The following is a 22,698-nucleotide window of genomic DNA, read 5'->3' as shown; positions in this document are numbered from 1 at the left end:
CTACACTGCCTCTTCAAACATCTGCATATTGAACCCACAATGGCCTGCTGGTTTATGAATGCTTTTTAAATAAGCATGCAGTCTCATAACCACATAAGTTTATGATGTCTACTTCACATTGGGGTCAAGAAACCACCTGTGATAATATAGACTAATGGACTTATGCCTTAACCACTAAACATTCCTTTGCTAGCTTTACTTTGATGATTAATCACAACTACCACAACCAGGATTAAGTGATTTTCTCATGCAAAGCTGCTGCCCATTAGGAGACACTGACAAAAGAACTAGCATTTTTCAAAGCTTCAGTTAGATTCTATCCTGAAGCTGGAAGGTAATTAAATGTCTTCATCTCTAGTGCAACGTGATTGTCACAAATCTTTTTCCTTTGTCCATCTTCCTCTGCATCCCAGAAATGAAGATTAGGTTGGAGAGAAGCAAGAACTTGTACCTGTAGATTGGAGACTGGTGCTGGGCTTGTAGGAAGAGCTGCAGTGGCCATTGTACGGCTGAGGAGAGGGTTGGGAGGATTACTGCTAGGAGGGTGGGTAGCTCTCCAGTAAGCTTCCAGGTAGTCAGACAGGTGCTCACATGCATCTTCCAGCTGATTTTCATCAAGAATTACATCAAACAGTTCCTAGAGAAATGGCAGAATCTTTAAGATCTATTTCTTTCAACAACACAATGTTTGAATGCAAGTTGTGTTTTGTCCAGACAAAAATTGTACATTTTATCTTAAAAGTCATTGATGTACTTGGCACAGTGCAGGCTACTGTCACTGACGTTATTGTATTAGCACTTAATGTGTTTGTATCAAATTCCTCTCTATTGCGTTATTAGAAGTTATCCCCATTTTAATTTTTTTAAATTATTCGTTCATGAGATGTGGGCGTCGCTGGCAAGGCCAGATGCAGTCCATGTGGTGAAGGCTCTCCCACAGTGCTGTTAGGTAGGGAGTTCCAGAATTTTGAGCCAGCGACAATGAAGGAACGGCGATATATTTCCAAGTCGGGATGGTGTGTAACTTGGAGGGGAATGTGCAGGTGGTGTTGTTCCCATGTGCCTGCTGCCCTTGTCCTTCTAGGTGGTAGAGGTCGCAGGTTTGGGAGGTGCTGTCGATAAAGCCTTGGCGGGTTGCTGCAGTGCATCCTGTGGATGGTACACACTGCAGCCACTGTGCGCCGGTGGTGAAGGGAGTGAATGTTTCGGGTGGTGAATGGGGTGCCAATCAAGCGGGCTGCTTTGTCCTGGATGGTGTCGAGCTTCTTGAGTGTGTTGGAGCTGCACTCATCCAGGCAAGTGGAGAGTTTTCCATCACACTCATGACTTGTGCCTTGTAGATGGTGGAAAGGCTTTGGGGAGTCAGGAGGTGAGTCACTCACCGCAGAATACCCAGCCTCTGACCTGCTCTTGTAGCCACAGTATATATGTGGCTGGTCTAGTTAAGTTTCTGGTCAATGGTGACCCCCAGGATGTTGAAGGTGGGGGATTTGGCGATGGTAATGCTGTTGAATGTCAAGGGGAGGTGGTTAGACTCTCTCTTGTTGGAGATGGTCAATGTCTGGCGCGAATGTCACTTGCCACTTATGAGCCCAAGCCTGGATGTTGTCCAGGTCTTGCTGCATGCGGGCACAGACTGCTTCATTATCTGAGGGGTTGCAAACGGCACTGAACACTGTACAATCATCAGCGAACATCCCCATTTCTGTCCTTATGATAGAGAGAAGGTCATTGATGAAGCAGCTGAAGATGGTTGGGCCTAGGACACTGCCCTGACACTACCCATTTTAAATTGGTTTACACCTTTGTTAAAATATTGAGTCATTTCTACCCAAGTAACTTATTTGTCTCATATCTACCATCAGATTTTATTTTAATAAAAAACAATTATATTGAGCTACAATGTGAACCACTGAAATGGAGAATGTTATCTAACAGGCTTTAAATGTTTGTAATTAATACTTTCTTTAATTTTATTCTCGTCAATTTTCTGTGATATTGCTCACAGGCATAAATTAAAGTAAAAACGATCTCTACCATTCTAATTATTTCTGTCTCTCTTTATCTTTGTTTTTTCCACACTCTAACTTACAAGCTTATGATACAAGTACTACACACATCTTTTAGCAAAAGCAGGCATTTTCATTGTAGCTTGAGATTGGGATGGATGTGGGCTCAGGCAAGAAAAGTTCCAAACAAGAGATTATTTGCAAAAATGAGAGCATGTGGATTTGGAGGGCTTGAAGGGTTACATTATGAGGGTAGCTTGCATAAACTTGGTTTGTATTCCCTTGAGTTTAAAAGGTTGATGGTTGATCTAATGATATAAAACTTATACAGGCAATGTTATTCCCCATAATATGTAGTGAATTAAATCTAAGATCACTGCACTTCAAATCATATTATAGGATTTCATTTCAAATCACATGGTTCAAACATGGGAGCTGCCAGCTCTTGCTATCCACCATGACACTGTCCACTTAATAAATTACTAGACCATTCTTGTTCCTTCTAAGCTCTAAATTTACCATCCTACATGTTTTCCCTCTCCCTAAACCCTACTGTATTGAAAGACTCCTCATCATAGTCTCCTATTCTCAGTCTTTTCTCCCTCCTATGTATTTTTATAAACACAATCATGACATCACCTGACTATTACTTCCTGGTGTACTTTGTCTTCTCTTTTGTTCTTTTCTACATTTGGGTGTCTTATTCTGTGGGCCTTGATGCTCCAGTTTCATTTCTCAATTAAAAAAAAAGTTGATTGTAAAAATGTTAAGAGTATTTTAAGATTCCCCATAAAGTAACCTTCAGAGACCAACAGGTCATGTAAACAAAGAGATGCCAATTTGCACAATACTTTTTATTTCAGCTGTTAGCTTGTTTGTAGTTAAAATACAAAAAACTGGAAGTGGACAACATGATTCAGGCAGCATCTGATAGAGACAGGCTGGGAATTTCCTTGGAGCTGCTCCCACTCCGATGCAGTAACTTTGGAAACGTGGTTTCCAATGCACCTCTGGCGAAGATATGGCGGCAGAGTGGGAGCAACTCTGAGGAAATTCCCGTTTTATTGTACCAATTATGATGAAGGATTATACCCATCACATTGGACAGGATCTTGTTGGAGTGGGCCATCTCGCAGCGTATGACGTTAGTTCGACTTTTTCATGCACCCTTCAGCTCAAAGTTTTTTTGCGCCGTAACTTGCTGGAAGTGCGAGCTGATAATGGTGTGGTAAGGGCAAAGGAGCACCTGGGACCTTAGGGAACGGTGGGACTAACAGTGGATCACCTTTACTAATGAGATTTAAGGATTGAGAAAGAAAGAGGAATGACAGAGAAGGAGGGTGAATTAGAGTCAAATCAGGTACAGAAAGAGAAATAAAGAGAGGGAAAGAAAGATTGGATTAAGAGAGGGAAAAAAACAAAGGAAAAGTAAGAAAAACATTTAAAATGTTTTAATTTTAAATCTCCAACAACAATTTACTACACGCTGGAATGAGATTGAATACTTTAAATTGTTCCCTTTCTGGGCCAAGGGGTTGATTGGCATTCTATTAACAATTATCACGTTGTTAAAAGGGTACTTACATTCTTAATTACCCGACTTAACTTTCTGCAGCGAGTTTAAAGGACAATTAATGTGCAAATCCAGCAAGTTCTTAAAAATAACAGGAGGCGAGATGCCGTTTGTGTCAAGCAAATGATGGAATGGCGTAAATCGACCAGCAAATTCCGGAGTTTTCCAATTCACGGCCCATCTCTTAATCCCATGAATTTGCTGGCCAATTTGCACATTTATAACGCCATGCATCGATAACACACCGTTATTTTTCCAGCAAGATCCGGCCATTATGTTTCTACTTCAAATGCTGATTGACTTCTTGTCTATTTACAGCAATAATTTTTTTTTAAGATTTCCAGTATTTTTTTTTAAAAATCACAATAATTGATATTTACTTATTTGAAAAGACTAGAGGTGCAGGTATGACCTAATATGTAGGGTGATCAGTGTTTTAGACAGAGAACAAGTGTTGCTACAAGGCATGCTCATCCTCAAGAAGTGAAGGTTAAAAAGTTACTCGATTGGCTTTCAAGGATTAAATATAATTGTGAGAAAAGCACTAAACCAGCTTTCTATATTATTATAAACCGAAGCTACGTTATTATAAATCTTATGTTAAAGTAAAATACATGCTAAGTCAGCTGTGACCAAAGGGCTTGCTGTCTGTAAAAAACAAGTTTCTCATGACCTTGTGAGAGAGGAAGCCCTTTTGGTTAACTTGCACTTGGGCCATCTTAATGGCGGTATCATTGAAGGGATAAAAAAGGGAGTTAAGATAAGACAGTGAGAATTAATGTTGAGAGTATGGGAGTGGGATTGATAGGCTCCCTTTTGAGACAGAGGAGATGATTGATCAGAAGCTCAGACACAGAGTTGTTTGTCTTTAAAACACATATATATATATATATATATATAAAATAAGTGAGATGTTTTTGGTCAACTAGCCAGAACATTCTCAGGGCACGGCTGGACTGACCGTAGATCAGGCTGCCTAGGATGAGTTTTGGGGTCTGCTGTTCCGTGAACAATTAGCCAGGTTGTATCAATCTAACCAGCATACTTAATTGTACTATTGTATTTTAAACATCTCTGCTGCTTGTTACAACTTCTTAATAAAGCTATTGTGCTTTGGCATCAACAGCCTCACGGCCTTTATTCAAAGACAAGAACAGTATAAGTAAAAGGCACATTGATATATATATTTTTACTTACAATAATAGATGTCAATAAATAATTATGTGCAATCTAGGAGGGGAAAAAAGATTAAAAGTACTCACTGGAGGGCATTGAGCCAGTTTGTCTGCTGCAACCATCTGGACATTCAGGTGTTTAGCCTGGGATTTTCCTCTGGATTTTATTAATCTCTGCAAAACCTACATGCAAGGTAAAATGGGAAGATTAGGAAGTTAGTTTGTAAAAAATAGTTGAGCAACCTTGACAAGCACTTGTCAAAACTGATATAAAGGGCCTGATTTTAGCAGGCCTGCGGGTTTCCGGCGGGTTGGGTTTCGGGTGCGTGGTCTCCGTGCCCGGTGAAATTAGTGGGTTGCCCGCGCGATCGTAACAGGCAATCCACTAATTGGAATCACTTACCTGCTCCTCCGGGCTCCGCGCTGCTGGTCTGCGCGTCGGGCGGGCTGCGCATGTGCAGTACGATCTGTCAGCTGGAGGCGCTCTAGTTAAAGGGGCAGTCCTCCACTGACAGATGCTGCAACCAATGGAACAAATTACAGCATGGAGCAGCCCAGGGGGAAGGCTGCTCCCAGTTTAATGATGCCTCACCCCAGGTATCATCAGATGGGGTGAGGAGGAGGGGGAGGACAGAGATTTTCCACCCGGCAGGCGGGAGGAAGCGGCCTGCCTCTGCCACCAAGAAGGCCTGGCTCGAGGTGGCAGAGGGGGTCACCTGCGCCACCAACATATCGCCCACCTGCATACAGTGCAGGAGGCGCTCCAATGACCACAGTAGGTCAGCCACAGTGAGAACACGTAGTCTTTCCCCTACACTCCGCGCCACAACACTGCCCCCACCCCACATCTCCTTTGGCACCGCCAACACTACTCTGTTACATCACCCCTCATACCCACTCAAACCTCATCCTCATCTTACCTGCACTTACTCACCTCGCGAGTACTCACCCCGCCACTACCACGCAACCCAATCCTCATACAATCTCATGGCTCTATCCCATACTCACCCTCTCGTGCATCTCCCTCACGGCCAGCCTCACTCAACCTGCCACCACCTGTGCTGCAGCCACAGGGCATGCATCACATATGTGCAGTAGGCAGCGTAAGGCAAACGTGTCGTGAGCATGAAGGGGATGCACAAGGGTGTTTGAGGGTTTGCTATGGGTGTTACCTATATTGAATTTCAGAGCAACAAACATCACACATTATATTGGCACCACCACTGCCATGTCTCCGCGAATCCTGTCTGTTGTGTGCAATAATGCCCGCTCCTGGATATCACTATGAGGACCCACCACTGATGCCACCCATTGTGTTACTGCAGAGTAGGTGCAGGTGTATTTGCAGGGCTCTTCCGCGCAGACGACTGAGAGACATCGGCGGTGTACCCGGCTGCACCCTGGAAGGATGCGGAGGAGAAGATGTGGAGGGCAGTGGTGACTTTGGCAGCGACAGGTAAGCAGATGGTGCTGGGGCCAGCCAGGAGCAGCTCGGCATGAAAGAGGCTGCAGATGTCCACGACTACATGTCGAGTGAATCTGCGCCTCCGTGTGCAATACTGCTCAGAGAGGTCCGGGGAGCTGCGCCTCGGTCTGTGGACCCTGTGGCGAGGGTAGTGGCCTCTGCGATGCGTCTCTCTCTGCGGTGGCCCTCCCTCCTGCTGTACAGGTGGATGTGTCACAGCACTCTGTTGTGGAGCTCCACGTGTCAGAGGTGGACGGCGTGGATGGCGAGGCTGGCGATGTTGTGCACCCTCCGAGGAGGTCCTGACTGCAGCTATGGCGGCCCCCATCCGCAATATGTACATCTGAGGGGGTCCGCAAGGTAGGTACATGTCTCCGGACCCCGGGGTGAGTGTGCAGGTTGGTGACTTTGACCGTCAGGAGGGGGGTGGTGGAGGCCACACAAGCGAAATAAATACACTCAAGTGGAATCCCGCTGGCTTTAATTGCCTGCGGGATTCCCACCAGCGGGGGCTACGCACGCACCCCCGCACGTCATCGGGGAACCCGGAAGTGGGCGGGATCGTGGCGCGATCCGGTCACGTGCCTGGATATCGGGATTTTCGGGGCCCCCCCGCTGGAAACGCACAGGAAACCCGCCGGTAAAATCGAGCCCAAAGAATCATTCATTACAATAGAATGGCAAGTATAAAACAATTTAAAGCCACACCATTTGAGTGAATGGGGCCAATTACCCTCACCTTTCCTAGCCCAGTATAAGTCAGGTGGTGTTTTGCACACGTCCAATTACCGCCTAGTAATTGGCATCTGCTCCAAGTTGGGGGAGGGAAGTTGTGCCCTGTTAGGAGCCTTAAAGGCCTGTAGCGCATAAATTACTGGTGGTGCAGCCCTGTTGCACCCTAGAAGAAAAAACAAATTTATCCGAGGCTCCAGGATGTTGCTGGCTGCCCCTTTACACACCCCCCGACCTGAAAGGTCAACCCTGCATCCTCCAACCTCAGTTTCTGTTGCCGATGGTTGGGGCAGGCATCTGCCAGGCCGAACCCCTAGGAAATGATGCAGGAGTTATGACGTCACTCCCATTTAATTTACATACAAGTTTCAAGCGAGCGCTTCCTGCCCACGCTGCTGTTTACCTGTTTGAAGAGACTAGGGCTGCTGGAGTACTCCGATATGACCTAGTGTGCAGAGTAGTATTTAGTACCATTGTCCAGCAAATGTGAAGGACCCCCAACTGAAACTTTGCATGGGGCCCCTGCTAAGCAAACACCGCCCCTGGAATGGTGTTCAAAAAGTCCATACTCCCTGCCCAGCTGATAGGTTGATGTTAGTAGCACCAAGGAAAAACTGCAAAAAAAAACCATGAGAGTTGAAACCAAACGGCACGTGTAAATTTACCTTCGGAGATGAAATCTTCACGTAGACTATAACAGGAGCCAAAGAGGTTTTACCCAACTGAGCCGGATGGTTGATCGTATCTGCATCAAGGACTACTAACTGCAGGGTTCTTGCCAGTTCAAAAATCCGCTCAATTTCACTCTGGACTTCAGCTGCAGGTGAAGAAAGAACGAAAATATAGGATCATAGAAAGGTTACAGTAGAGAAGGAGGCCATGCCAGCTCTATGCAAAAGCAATCCAGCTAGTCCCATTCCCCCACCCTTTACCCGTAGCCCTGCAAATTTTTTCCTTTCAAGTACTTATCCAGTTCCCTTTTGAAGGCCATGATTGAATCTGCCTCCACCACCCCCTCGGGCAGTGCGTTCCAGATCCTAACCACTCGCTGTGTGAAAAAATTTTTCCTCATGTCACCTTTGGTTCTTTTGCCAATCACCTTAAATCTGTGTCCTCTGGTCCTTGACTCTTCCATCAATGGGAACAGTTTCTCTCTCTCTACCCTGCCTAGACCCTTCATGATTTTGAACATCTCTATCAAATCTCCTCCGCAACCGTCTCTGTTCCAAGGAAAACAACCCCAGCTTCTCCAGTCTATCCACGTAACTGAAGTCCCTCATCCCTGGAATCATTCTAGTAAATCTCTTCTGCACCCTTTCTAAGGCCTTCACGTCCTTCCTGAAGTGCGGTGCCCAGAACTAGACACAGTACTCCAGTTGTGGCTGAACCAGTGTTTTATAAAGGTTCATCATGACTTCCATACTTTTGTACTCAATGCCTCTACTTATAAAGCCCAGGATCTTGTATGCTTTTTTAACCACTTTCTCAACCTGCCCTGCCACCTTCAATGATTTGTGCACATATACCCCCTATCTCTCTGCTCCTGTGCCCCTTTTAGTGTTGTGCCCTCTAGTTTATATAGCTACTCCTCGTTATTCCTACTGAAATGTATCACGTCGCATTTTTCTGCGTTAAATTTCATCTGCCACGTGTTCGCCCATGCCACCAGCCTGTCTATATCCTCTTGAAGTCTATCACTATCCTCCTCACTGTTTACTACCCTTCCAAGTTTTGTGTCATCTGTAAATTTTTAAATTGTGCTTTGTACACCCAAGTCCAAGTCATTAATATATATCAAGAAAAGCAGTGGCCCCAGCACTGACCCCTGGGGAACACCACGGTGTACCTCCCTCCAGTCCAAAAAACAACTGTTCACCACTACTCTCTGTTTCCTGTCCCGTAGCCAATTCTATATCTATGTTGCTACTGCCCCCTTTATTCAATGGGCCGCAATCTTGATGATAAGTCTAGAGAAAAGAGCCCCAGCCTGTGCAATCTTTCCTGATAGAGGTTATAACCTCTCAGTTCTGGTATCATCCTACTAAATCTTTTTTGCACCTTCTCCAGTGCCTCTATATCCTTTTTATAATATGGAGACCAGAACTTTTCTGCTTTTCAATTCTATCCCTCTAGAAATGAACCCCAGAGAAGTGGAGAGATTTAGGGAGGGAATTTCAGATCTTAAGGCAAAAATCAGTTGAGAGCACCCAGTAATAAGACTGTCAAATAATCAGGCCATTGATGAGCTTTTTAACCTTTGTTTTCACTTCTTCCTGTTGCCCCTGAAGTCGTTGGAAAGGCTTTACGGCAACGGTTGCAATGCAGCTTTTTTAAAAAAAAAATTCCTGCTGCTACCAGTGCCAGAGTGGGATGCCAGGCAGGTCAGGCTGCTCCAGAGGTGCTCTGCATCACCCGTTGGTACTCCCATACCAGGATATAGACAGAGGCACACATACACCTCTACTTGTCAGAGAAGCAGTCTCGTGGACATTTCAATTTACCATGGAAACTACGACGGAGTTATGCCACAAACTGCAAGATGATGTGCAGCTGAACTCCATTACAGTCACGGCAGTGCTACTGCTTTAAAAGTCACAATCGCATTCAACCTTTATGCATGGGGGGGGGTTTCAAGCAGTCACTAGGAATGTTGTGAATATAATCCAAATCAATGATGTATCAGATGTATGAAGCAAGTGGCAGATGCATCAATCGCTCGAGATTCTTAACCTTTGTCTTGGACAACCAAAACGAACATGAGAATATCTGACTTTGTAGTTTTGCTGATTGTAGGCTACCCAAAGGTCCAGGATGTTACAAATTGTACCCACATGGCCCTACATGTTCCCTCGCACATGAACAGGAAAGGAGTACACTATCTGAATGCTCAGATAATTTGCACCACATAATGCAAGTCATTGTTTGCTTCCCTGGCAGCAGTCACAATGCCTATATTTAAAGCCAATCCACCATGCCACCAAGATTTGGCTCATAAAGGCAAGATTCAATGCGTCTCATGGGCGATCAAGGCTATCTTCAAGCCATGGATCATAACACCGCTGCAGTATCTCAGGATACAAGCTGAACACAGGTATAAGGAGGTGCATGCACTCATTAGAATAATCACTGATTATTCACAACCATTGGTATGTTGAGCACACTCTGCACAAACAACAACTTTAGTGCTATCACATTTTTAGGTATGTGTGCATGTGTCTACCTTGTCTTTGCTACCATGGTGCTTACCCTTACCTAAATTGTAACACTGGTGCTCTTAACATAGTGCTTCTTCCAGGTACCAGCTCAATGGCACAAATGCAGGGTGTGGCTGGCTGCTGTGTCTCAATAGGAATCTCTTGGGATTAAGGTGGCCTTTGCCTCAACAGCCAAGTCCTGAAATTAACCTGCTGCAGGCTGCACCACTTTGCCACTGCACGGGGAGACTAGCCTTGCAGGCTTTCTACCACCAGTGTAGGCATCAGAAGGCACTAGCAGAAGGGTCCAGATGTGCTAATGTCCTGAGACAGCACTATCATCTGTGCCCACTCCAGCCATGCCACTGGACACTGACTCATCATGGTCAATGAGTTGCATAACACCAATCCTATTTGTCCCAATGAAAGTAGCGAAGCCTGGAATGGATAGCTCATTCCAATCTTGCACGTCAGTCTGAACGTGCATGGGAAAAGTCTTAACCACCCTTAGTGCCTTATGGCATCGGGGACTCCATTACAGAAGTTCCTGGCATTTGCATGTGCTCCATGGTAGACTGCAGTATTACAAGGTACTACGCATAGAGCTAGTGGACTCCTCCACCTGAGCTGCCATGTGCATCAGACTATTAGCACGGCTCCCAGGACTTGCACCAATGTTGATAGTCTGAAAGCATTCCTCTTTCAAAAGCAACCCCAAGATCCATATTCGCAGTCTCATTAGCAAAGGAGCAACACAAGCAGACTCTCCAGATAGCATGTTCTTTCTCCATCTGTTCCACCACCAGTTGCTACTAATCACTTGTATTTGTTTGCATCACTCTTAGCACTTCTCACTGGCTCACTCTAAATCTTTTGGGACAGCATTCACATGGCTTCCCTTCTGAAGATTTCAAGGGCTTCTTCCTCATACAGGATTAGCACTCTGAAGTTTGTGGCTTCGCCACCTGTCATTGATCTGTTACGCTTGTTCAGGGGTGTCATCTCCTGCAAGGATAGTAACTAAGAAGTTGCAATTGTTAAGATAAGTGTCAGCATGCAGCCCTTAGTGGCTGTGTTGGCACTTATATACAATGGTCAAGTCCATCAGATGAGAGGACACTTGGACTAATGCTTGCAAGAATGTGAGCAAAAGAACACTTTCAGGTAAAGGCTGGGGGTGTAAAGGGCATCCTTCTGTTTCATGGACTTAATGGGAATGGTTGAAAGTGTTTTAAGACAGTTTGTCAGGGAGGCAGTAGCAAGTTGCATTTTATGCTTTGTACACAGTATTAATGGAAAGTCGTGGTAGATTCACCTACTTTGCTTATCCTGGTAAGATTATTGATCTTTTTCCTGCACTGCTTCCATGTGTATAGTTTTATGAAGCAGGCATTAACACAGGTGGTGGTCTCTTCCCATTCTCCCTCAGCTGCTCTTGAAGGGCTCTGGTGTTTGCTACTGAAGGAGGACCCACTCCTCAGCCTCATTTCCTCAAGGAGAACCCTCTGGTCCATTGGAGAACAAGGCCACTGTACAGCCTATCCCACTCCTCCCAGACACTTTTTCACCAGAAACATCGTTGTTTCAGAAATTGCTCCATAAATTGCAATAGTCCTCCCATCACAAACACTCTAATAGATTCATTTGTTGAAATTCAAGACAAGCACTTTCTTGCATTACCTTCGGCACATACATGGCTAGAAATCAATCAACTGCTGGCCAGCATATTCTGTGCTGCAGTTTTTCTAATCTGATTCATATACATGTGCTGTGGGGAAAATGCTGGAGCTATAATTAAGGATAGGATGACTGAACACCTCGAGAATTTTCAGTTAATCAGAGAGCCAGCATGGATTTGTGAAAGGTAGGTCGTGCCTGATAAACCTGATTGAATTTTTTGAAGAGGTGACTAAAGTAGTGGACAGGGGAATGTCAATGGATGTTATTTATATGGACTTCCAGAAGGCATTTGATAAGGTCCCACATAAGAGACTGTTAGCTAAGATAGAAGCCCATGGAATCGAGGGAAAAGTATGGACTTGGTTAGGAAGTTGGCTGAGCGAAAGGTGATAGAGAGTAGTGATAATGGGTAGGTACTCACATTGGCAGGATGTGACCAGTGGAGTCCCACAGGGATCTATCTTGGGGCCTCAATTATTCACAATATTTATTAACGACTTAGATGAAGGCATAGAAAGTCTCATATCTAAGTTTGCCGATGACACAAAGATTGGTGGCATTGTAAGCAGTGTAGATGAAAACATAAAATTACAAAGGGATATTGATGGATTAGGTGAATGGGCAAAACTGTGGCAAATGGAATTCAATGCAGACAAATGTGAGGTCAGCCACTTTGGATCAAAAAGGATAGAACAGGGTACTTTCTAAATGGTAAAAAGTTAAAAACAGTGGATGTCCAAAGGGACTTAGGGGTTCAGGTACATAGATCATTGAAGTGTCATGAACAGGTGCAGAAAATAATCAAGAAGGCAAATGGAATGTTGGCCTTTATATCTCGAGGACTAGAGTACAAGGGGGCAGAAGTTATGCTGCAGCTATACAAAACCCTGGTTAGACCGCACCTGGAGTACTGTGAGCAGTTCTGGGCACCGCACCTTCGGAAGGACATATTGGCCTTGGAGGGAGTGCAGCGTAGGTTTACTAGAATGATACCCGGACTTCAAGGGTTAAGTTACGAGGAGAGATTACACAAATTGGGGTTGTATTCTCTAGAGTTTAGAAAGTTAAGGGGTGATCTGATCGAAGTTTATAAGATATTAAGGGGAATAGATAGGGTGGATAGAGAGAAACTATTTCCGCTGTTTGGGGATTCTAGGAATAGGGGGCACAGTCTAAAAATTAGAGCCAGACCTTTCAGGAGTGAGATTAGAAAATACTTCTACACACAAAGGGTGGTAGAAGTTTGGAACTCTCTTCCGCAAAATAACGGCAATTGATACTATCTCAATTGCTAATTTTAAATCTGAGATAGATAGCTTTTTGCCAACCAAAGGTACTAAGGGATATGGGCCAAAGTCAGGTATATGGAGTTAGATCAGAGATCAGCCATGATCTTATCAAACGGCGGAGAGGGCTCGAGGGGCTGAATGGCCTACTCCTGTTCCTTTGTTTCCTATGTTATGTTTTCTAAAAAATAAAAAAAATGTCTGATCAAACATGGATAATTCAAACCAGTCGCCAAAACCACTGGAAGAGTTGGATTTGTGAGCATCCTCTCATTGGCCTCTGCCAAAGCAGGAAAAAGTTTAGATTTCTAACACACAAAACCTAGACGTCCAAGCCAGGAAGATTCACACTGTGTAGCATTACTGAATTTCTCTTGCTCGCTCTTTCTTTCAGGATCAAGAATACTTCCAGATGCCAAATTACAAGAATTTCCTATGAAGCCACTAACTGATAGTATTCGGTGCTGATGTCACTACAACAATGGACACACAAGAACAAGAACAAGTCTAAAGGCAGTAGGGAAACAGATTAAAAATGTACACATCTTTTACCATGTAGGACTTCTTCTAATTACCTTCTGTTCCTTCAATACCCAGCTGAAGGATACTTTATTTAATGCACTTTCTTCCACAGTAATTTCCACCACTAAGGCCCAATAATACTGGCAAAACTATACATCACATTAAAACAGCAAACCATCCAACTTACTATAAGCAATGCCATTGGAAATCTGCTAGCATTCAGTGATGGGCAAATTCACATTTGTTTGTGAATTTACATATAAAATGGGAATTTTGACATTTTAATTATTTTTGAAACAAGCAATGGGTTGCAGAAGTATCATAGAAACAAACACTCAAGACTTCTAGATGTTGCATGTTTGAAAATCCACTGACTATATTCCACCCAACTCTGGCTCCCTTACTGCTACGAAATCTCTACATGGGTGTCGAGTCGGGCTCAGATCCAAAGCTGCACACAGGGTCCCAACATATGCCACAAGCTAGAAGCAATTTCAGGCCAATCCCACAGCACAGAAGTGCCGAGTGTAAGAAATGCTTTTGTTGCTGCTTCGTGTGCTCTTCCTACTTGCCACCAAAGAACAAGCCTAAGCATCGGGCCAAAAGCACTGCTGACTGTAAGCACATAAGAAATAGGAACAGGAGTAGGCCATACAGCCCCTCGAACCTGCTCTGCCATTCAATCAGATCATGGCTGATCTTCAACCTCAACTCCACTTTCCCGCCCGATCCCCATATCTCTTGATTCCCCTAGAGTCCAAAAATCTATCCATCTCAGCCTTGAATATATTCAATGACTCAGCATCCACAACCCTCTGGAGTAGAGAATTCCGAAGACTCACAACCCTCTGAGTGAAGAAATTCCTCCTCAATTCAGTCTTGACTGGCCGACCCCATATCCTGCAATTATGCCGCCTAGTTCTAGACTCTCCAGCCAGGGGAAACAATCTATCAGCATCTACCCTGTCAAGCCCCCTCAGAATTTTATATGTTTCAATGAGATCACCTCTCATTCTTCTAAACTCCAGACAGTATAGGCCCATTCTACTCAACCTCTCTTCATAGGACAACTCTCATCCCAGGAATTAATTTAGTGAACCACCATAAAGGCAAGTATATCCTTCGGTGGATGAGGAGACCAAAACCGTACGCAGTACTCCAGGTGAGGTCTCACCAATGTCCTGTACAACTGCAGTAAGACTTCTTTACTCTTGAACTCCAACCCTCTTGAAATGTGCCATTTGTTTTCCTAATTTCTTGCTGTACCTGCATACTAACTTTTTGTGTTTCTTGTACGAGGACACCCAAGTCTCTCTGAACACCAATATTTTATAGTTTCTCACCATTTAAAAATACTGTTTTTCTATTCTTCCTACCAAAGTGAATAACCTCATATTTCCCCACATTATACTCCATCTGCCACCTTCTTTCCCACTCACTTAACCTGTCTTATATCCCTTTGCAGACTCTGTGTCCTCCTCACAGCTTACTTTCCCACTAGCTTTGTATCGTTAGCAAACTTGGATACATTACACTCGGTCCCTTCATCTAGGTCATTAGCTGGGGCCCAAGCACCAATCCTTGCGGCATCCTAGTTACAGCCTGCCAACCTGAGAATGACCCTTTTATCCCTACTCTCTGTTTTCTGTCCTTTAACCAATCCTCTATCCATGCTAATATATTAGCCCCAACCCCATGAGCCCTTATCTTGTGTAACAACCTTTTATGTGGCACCTTATCGAATGCCTTTTGAAAATTCAAATATACTACATCCACTGGTTCTCCTTTATCTACCCTGCTAGTTACATCCTCAAAAAACTCTAATAGATTTGTCAAACACGATTTCCCTTTCATAAAACCATGTTGACTCTGCCTAATCATATGATGATTTTCTAAGTGCCCTGTTACCACTTAATAATGGATTCCAGCATTTTCCCGACGACTGATGTCAGGCTAACTGGCCTGTAGTTCCATGTTTTCTCTCTCCTTCCTTTCTGGAGTAGCTGGGTAACATTTGCTACCTTCCAATCCAATGGGACTGTTCTAGAATCTAGAGAATTTTGGAAGATGATAACCAATGGATCCACTATCTCTGCAGCCATCTCTTGATAATAAGCCTGAGCTCACACTATAAAAGACCAAGCTTGCTCTCTTAATGTCCTTTTTTGTAAATTATAAAAGAAAAAAATAATCAGATTCTGGTTGGCAGATAACTTGACTGATTGATTTTGGTGGGGAGTGGAGGAGGAGGAGGAGGAGGAGGATGAAGCTTGCTTTGTGTTCTACTATTTTTTCCTAGTTTCAGCACTCCCTGGCGCATGTCAGGAGAGCTGTCACTTTGGGACTCTAATGGCTTCATGCCTTTGACAGCAACAGCAAAAAAAAAAAATCAACATAGGCCTTCAGATAACAGAAAAAAAGGGAATGATGAAAATTCAACAGTGTGCTGCTAGATAAGCGGAAAAAGCCCCAATTAAAAGTTTGGTGCAATTTCTCACATACATCTTCATTCATAACTTAAATCATTTACCAATTCATTGCAAAGGTTGCTGTTTTAAATTACATGGGGTTGATAATGAGGCAGTCCATTATTCAGGGATTTCTGTTCATTACAAACAGTGAGCTGGATTTTCCTGAAAATTTGCACCATAGTAATGGCACATCTACGGCATATGCCATTATTATAACGGAGAAATTCCAGGAAATCGTATTGACTTATGCCATTACTTACACACCATACCATAATTTCCAGCAACTTTTATGTCCATCTGCCGAGACCCTCGAAAATCAGTCAATAATAGCTCTGCCCTCATCATCAAAATCAATTTGCTGAATTAACATTACTTTGGTCGCTGGGTACTATGAGAACCAGGCCTTACAGCCAGTTGAAATATCTAAAACACTGAAATTATACTGTAGGATACTGGTGTACAAATGTTAAGTTGTTAGTCTGAAATTTCACTCTCTATTTCAGAGAAGGAGTTAGCTCATTTAAAATAAATGGCTTAGTGCCTTTGATAAAATAGTAGAAAGAAACAGATGAATGTTTTAAGCGTTCATATGCTATTCTCCCACAGCATCATTATTGGGTCTTTACTATATTTAAAAAAATAGAATTTGCAAGTGCCCTTTTGTTGTGGGATGACCGTTCCTGAGGTCTTCCACTCAGTCTTTCCCTACTGTGATACAAGAGACAAGTGCAATTCCATTGAAAATAGTGAAGGAGAACTGAAAATCACAAATAATTGAAAAAACTCTTGTGACTACCTCTGGATAAATTTTCTGAGTCCTTGCCCACAGCAAGGTATGCGCCCTGCAGCAAGTGTGAATCTAAAATTGTTAGTGCACGGCCTACAATTTTCCATCCATTGTGCCTGGGGTGGGTCAGGTGAGGATTTGGTGCAAAAAAGATGTGTTCAAATGACAATTATTTGTTCTAAAGTTGTGAGCGACGCTGACAAGGCTGCATCTATTTCCCATTCTTAATCCCCATGAGGTGGTGGTGGGCCTCCTCCTTGAACTACTGAAGTACTGACACAATGAGACACAAAGGTGGACAGTCCTGAAATAATCACATTTCAAACATATCAATGTGTAGAGATGTCATGTGAATAACCTATGTAAGAGGATAACTCATTCAAATATGACTATTCTTCAAAAGTAACAGCCTTACTGATGACAAGCCAGAAAATTAAGCACTGCTAAAAACAAACACAGACATAAAAAGAGCTGAAAGAATTTGTTGCAAACTTTCCATCATTATACATACCCAAAGCATCTGCAAAGGGAGGGCATTAATAAAGCAAAAGAATAAAAAAAGCCAAGACAATCAGGTTTGTACAAAGCACAGAAAATGAGTTATAAAGCAAAGAAGATACTGTATTACACAATGAAAATGTACAAACACCTAACCATCTGTTATTTATATGAAGTAATACAACAGATGCAAGTAGGACAGTAAATTTCACAGTGTGGCTAGTTCAAGAAATGGAAAATGACACACTGGTTCAGTAGGGAGTGCTTTACTGGGGTTAGGCATACTGTTGGGGCTGAGTAGGAACAGCTTTAATCTGCAGCTGCCCATGCTATATCTGACCTGGCAGTACTCAGTACAGACACTAGAGCCAAAAAGTGACAAAGTATTCAAGTGCTCAGCGATAACCTCACAAAAGTAAGCAAAACAAATAGGTGTTGTGAAAATTTCTTAAATGAACAGAAGTTGAATATCGAAAATATTCTGTCTCCATTGTACTATTCTTGAATTAATTATTTTAATTGGGAGTTATGTTTTTTTTGTTTGTCCAGAGTACAAATTATAGCTGGTATGCAGGCCAAATTAGGGGTCCATTTCAATGCAAGATGTGGGACGACTTCCATGATGGGGTAAGTTTTGTCTTCAGCGTTTTGTGTGCAGAGCTTTGTACACAGAGCACATTATCAGGAATTCAGGAGAAATGAAAAAGATAATTTGCCTGAATACTTATAACCACTACACTACAGCAAGTTGAATAACAGTGGCTCCCCAGTCAGTGTACTGAGGTACTGTATCAGGCAGGTGTGCAATCTGAATTTCCTAAATTGTGACTTCTTAAGTTTAGCCAGGTCAGGGATAACCAGCAGAAGCCAGGTGCTTTCTACAGGGTGGGGTGGTCACCATGTGCCTCTTATACCCCTAGCTGCTAGATGTACACTGGCAGAGGCCTGGGAATTAAGTTAATACCAGCCTCCCAAACCAAGAAAAGGCTTTGGAAAAGTATGAATAAAACAGTAATAGCAAGAAACTATTTCCAAAAATCTTCCAGTAGAACTAAAATTATTCAAAGCATTGTGTATAAAGTTATTACTAATGCTTTAAGAGCAGATCAGAAAATATGATTTTAGAATAACTAGTTTACCTTGGCGAACAGGAGTTGACTGCACTGCAAATAGCAAACAGACTTTTTACTTCCTAACGCACATACGCCATAACTTTAAGACGTGCCAGTACGATCATAAACTCAGGTGCATTTTCACCTAATTTGTCCACTATACACCAAAGTAAATTAACCCTGTCTCTCCATTTTGGATAGGAATGAAAATAAAACAAAACCGCACAACACATTATGCACCTAGATCAATATACTTACCCAAGCTGGATCTGGTGTTAGAGCGTTCAATTATTGCATGCTTACTGGGATTATTTAACACTGAACGTTTGGCAAGAGAGATGTCAGCTGTGACCCGTGTGATTGATATCCTATGAATAATCAAACAGGGTGATTAACAAAAGAAAATTTGTAATTTAATAGTTAAAACACAAATGCGACTAGAACATCACTGTACTTATAAAGTGCAGGTTATAAATATCATAACAGTGAGCTATTCCATTAGTTTCCTCACTGTGACTTTTGTATTAATTAAATCAAAAATTCAGGTAGACTGACCCATATGAAAGTTGTGCAGCTTCTTGCCAGAATGTACACTCAGAGGCTTTCAGTCATATACTGAGACTTGCTGAACAAGCTTCAACTCCAATACTAATTGTTCACTATTACTTTTCAAATTTCCTTCCCTTTTCTAACCTCCTTTCCCAAAGGTGGCATGTCATGCCTGGGTACAGTTCCATGGGCAGCGACTACCCTCTGGTACATAAGAGCAGGAGTAGGCCACTTAGCCCCTCGAGCCTGTTCCGCTCAGACAAGAGGCCATTTTTATGCAGGCCTAGATGGTAATTGTTGGCAGCCTATTCAACATCAATGGTGAACCTTTCTGGAAAGTGTGCATGTCATTTGGGCATATTGCAGGGAATTTTAATCCGCCAGGACGGGTGGGGGGTTAAAATTTCAAAAATCGTAAACCTTACCCAACCTGCCCACTTCCGGTTTTAACGGAGGCGGGTTGGGGAGCGGGCGACTAACCTGCTCTCCTGAGGCGGGTCCGTAATTTAAATATTTTAGTAGGCTGTGTGCCTCAAATTTCGCCACAGTTTTAAATTTAATGGCTGCGGGCCGAGTTTCCCAGGGTTCGGGAAAACCGGCAGCTGAAGGGAAGAGAGAATGGCTGGATCCAGCAGGCAAGTGCCTTTCCAGCACTGCTTGTGGGCCAGGAGGAGCAGGAGTGCTTCCCCCTGACCCCTCAAGCAAACCTGCTTCCCTCCCTGCGATTGGACCCACCCCATGCACTGTCCGATCCACGATTTCCCCCCCCAACCCCTTTTCCGATCTCTCTCTCCCCCACCCCCCCAAGCCTTTCCAATCTCTCCCCTCCCTCCGGGCCAGACTGATTCTCTTTTTCCCCCCGGCTAGTTTGATTCCTCCCCCCCAATCCTGCCCCCGGGCCAGTCTGATTTCCCCTCCCCTCCCCCACCCCACCCCTGGCTTTTCCAATCTCCTCCACAGGCCAGTCTGATTTCCCCTCCCCCCCTGCCTCCAGCCTTTCCAATCTCCTCCTCGCCCCCCCCCCCCCCCCGGCCAGTCCGATTCCCCCCCCCACCCTTTCCGATCTACCCCACCCCAGGCCTTCACAATCACTCCCTCCCTTCTCTCCGTAGCTGCAGCCTACCAGCACAGGCCGTCCCACGTGGCAGCCAGCCAGCCACTCAATCTGGCCGGCCACCGGCTGGGAAATGGAAAAAAAAACAATTTTAAATGAAGTGCTGTCGTTGGAAACGTGGAGGTCCTCCACATTTCCTAGCCACCACGACCCGCCCACCCCCACCCACCCCACCAACATGCCGCAAATATCGGGGCCATTGGGTGAATACAGCATCAGACCCAAGACTGTGATACACCCATGGGCAAACAGCCTGCTATCACTCACCATCTAGGCTCAAATGTAAATAGACACTTGAGTGAGGTAATGGAGGACTATTAACACCCATAGAACTGTACCTGCATGAATCAGCACCTTTAGAAAAGAGGGAAGAAAAGTTGAAAAAAAAACTTTGCACATAAAAATCAACATGCCTCGGATATTCTTCCTATATTAAAAAAATTTAAATGTACGTGGATGTTAATCACGAGGATTTTCTGCTGAGTTACAAGAAGCTAATGGGATTGGATTAGCAATATATAAGGTAATTGAGCCCAGTGATATTCAGCACTTTCAACTGCCCAATGCAGAGTTATAGAGACCGAATAAAAAAAATGTGACTGAATGACTCAGAGGATGTTGAAGAGGAGAATGAAATCTTTTCAAAGGCTTCAGTACTCCAACTACATATTATTCCATGATTTAATAGACTATCACTTAGTCAGGGATGGAAACATCTATAATGTCAAAATCACAAGTTATTTCATGAATGATCATAACAATACAGAAACCAGGACTGTTTCTCCAACCAATTTGCCCATACACCCCACCACCCTGCTTAAAACCACCACATACAACATCCTTCTGACTATGATGGTCAATAAATTTAAAAGGGTGAGTCTGCAATCCAGCAGAGGGAGTGCATCTTAAGAAATCACACGTGTCTACAGCCCATGAAGTTCTGACCAATAAAATGAAGGCACCTCCTGTGATTCCACTCCCTGCAGGGAGAGCCGGATTGTGCATTCACCCCTTTAATATAAACACATTAACAGATGGTGACGAAGCACTGAAGATTCAGTCCCTACTTCATTCATCACTTGCCAAGAATCCAAAGAATAGTACGTACCTTCCTTCAAATCTATGTTTCAGAAAGTCAAACAATGCTTTTTGCATCATGTCTGTCACCTAAAGAAAGGAATTTTATAAAATGCAAATTTAATCCATGTTTTAACAATAAAATACTTGGAGTATAAATCCACATATTTTGACCTACAGCCTAAAACTGAATTTCCATAAAATTTTATGTAGAAAGAGTTACTAAGATTTTAAAATCAACAAGGAAGCTGACTGTGATGCCTGGATTTGACAGTTCCAGCTTAGTGTGGAGTCTGGAACACAGGAAAGTATGGGTGGCTGAGAGTAATGTGAGCCCATTAAAGACAGATGCAGGTGATATTATAATTGAAAATCAGGAAAGGCAGACTTGCTAAATACTTACTTTGTATCAGTCTTCACAGTAAAGGATGAGGATAAAGTACCAGAGATACGAGGAAAACTAAAAATAAATTAAGGGGAGGAACTAACGAGATTCGATATAAGTAAAAAAAAATGGTAATGCAGAAACTAATGAGATTAAAGATAGACAAATCTCCAAGTCCCGATGGTTGCCATCCCAGGGTTTTAAACGAAGTAGGTGAGGAAATTGTAGATGCTATAGTCATGATGTTCCAAATCTCTCTCAATTCAGGAATTGTCCCCTTGGACTGGAAAACTGCCAACATCACTCCATTATTTAAGAATGGCCAGGAGAGAAACTAGGAAATTATAGGCCTATTAGTCTAACATCAGTTGTGGGGAAGTTACTAGAATCTATTATTAGGGACAGAATGACTGAGCACTTGGACAAACATGAACTGATAAGAGAGCGCCAGCATGGGTTTGTAAAAGATGTCATGTCTAATGAACCTAGTTGAATTTTTGAAGAGGTAACTAACGTGGTAGATAAGGGATGTTATTTATATGGACTTCCAAAAGGCAATCGACAAGGTTCCACAGAACAGACTGTTAACAAAAATGAGAGTGCGTGAAATTGGAGGAAACCTATTGGCTTGGTTAGGGAATTGGACAGGAGGTAGGAGGCCGAGAGTAGGGATAATGGGTATGTACTCAAATTGGCAGGATGTGACTAGAGGTGTCCCCCGGGGATCTGTGCTGGGGCCTCAGCTTTTCACTATATTTATAAATGACTTAAATGATGGAATAGAGAGCCATATATCTAAGTTTGCTGATGACTCTTAAGTTAGGTGGCACAGTAAATAGTGTAGATGGGAGCAGAAAGTTGCAAAGGGACATTGATAGATTAAGTGAATGGGCAAAACTGTGGTAGATGGAGTTCACTGTATGAAACGTCCAAAATGGATGACCTTGCACTAAGAAAGATAGATCAGAGTATTTTCTAAATGGCGAGAAGCTAGGAACTCTGGATCAGCAGAGAGATTTAGGGGTCCAAGTAGAGAAATCATTAAAAGCTAGTGGACAAGTACAAAAAA

The 22,698-nt window shown here is 43.3% G+C and overlaps 1 protein-coding gene across 3 annotated transcripts in view; it reads right to left on the bottom strand.

The window, feature by feature from the left end:
- LOC137343211 (voltage-dependent L-type calcium channel subunit beta-2-like) overlaps positions 1-22,698 on the bottom strand; it is a 351,241-nt gene that overhangs the window by 4,796 nt on the left and 323,747 nt on the right. For all 3 annotated transcript variants that reach the window (XM_068007083.1, XM_068007084.1, XM_068007085.1), the window contains 5 exons: positions 21,276-21,334; positions 18,763-18,872; positions 7,620-7,771; positions 4,845-4,940; positions 452-637 (listed from right to left, as the gene is read on the bottom strand). In XM_068007083.1, coding sequence (XP_067863184.1) covers positions 452-637; positions 4,845-4,940; positions 7,620-7,771; positions 18,763-18,872; positions 21,276-21,334 — 603 coding nt within the window. The remainder of the gene's footprint in view (positions 1-451; positions 638-4,844; positions 4,941-7,619; positions 7,772-18,762; positions 18,873-21,275; positions 21,335-22,698) is intronic.

This window comes from Heptranchias perlo, chromosome 2 (assembly GCF_035084215.1).
Source record: "Heptranchias perlo isolate sHepPer1 chromosome 2, sHepPer1.hap1, whole genome shotgun sequence".
NCBI lineage: Eukaryota > Metazoa > Chordata > Chondrichthyes > Hexanchiformes > Hexanchidae > Heptranchias > Heptranchias perlo.
The sequence above is the reverse complement of the archived record's forward strand: the minus strand, read 5'-3'. Positions and strand labels throughout refer to the sequence as shown.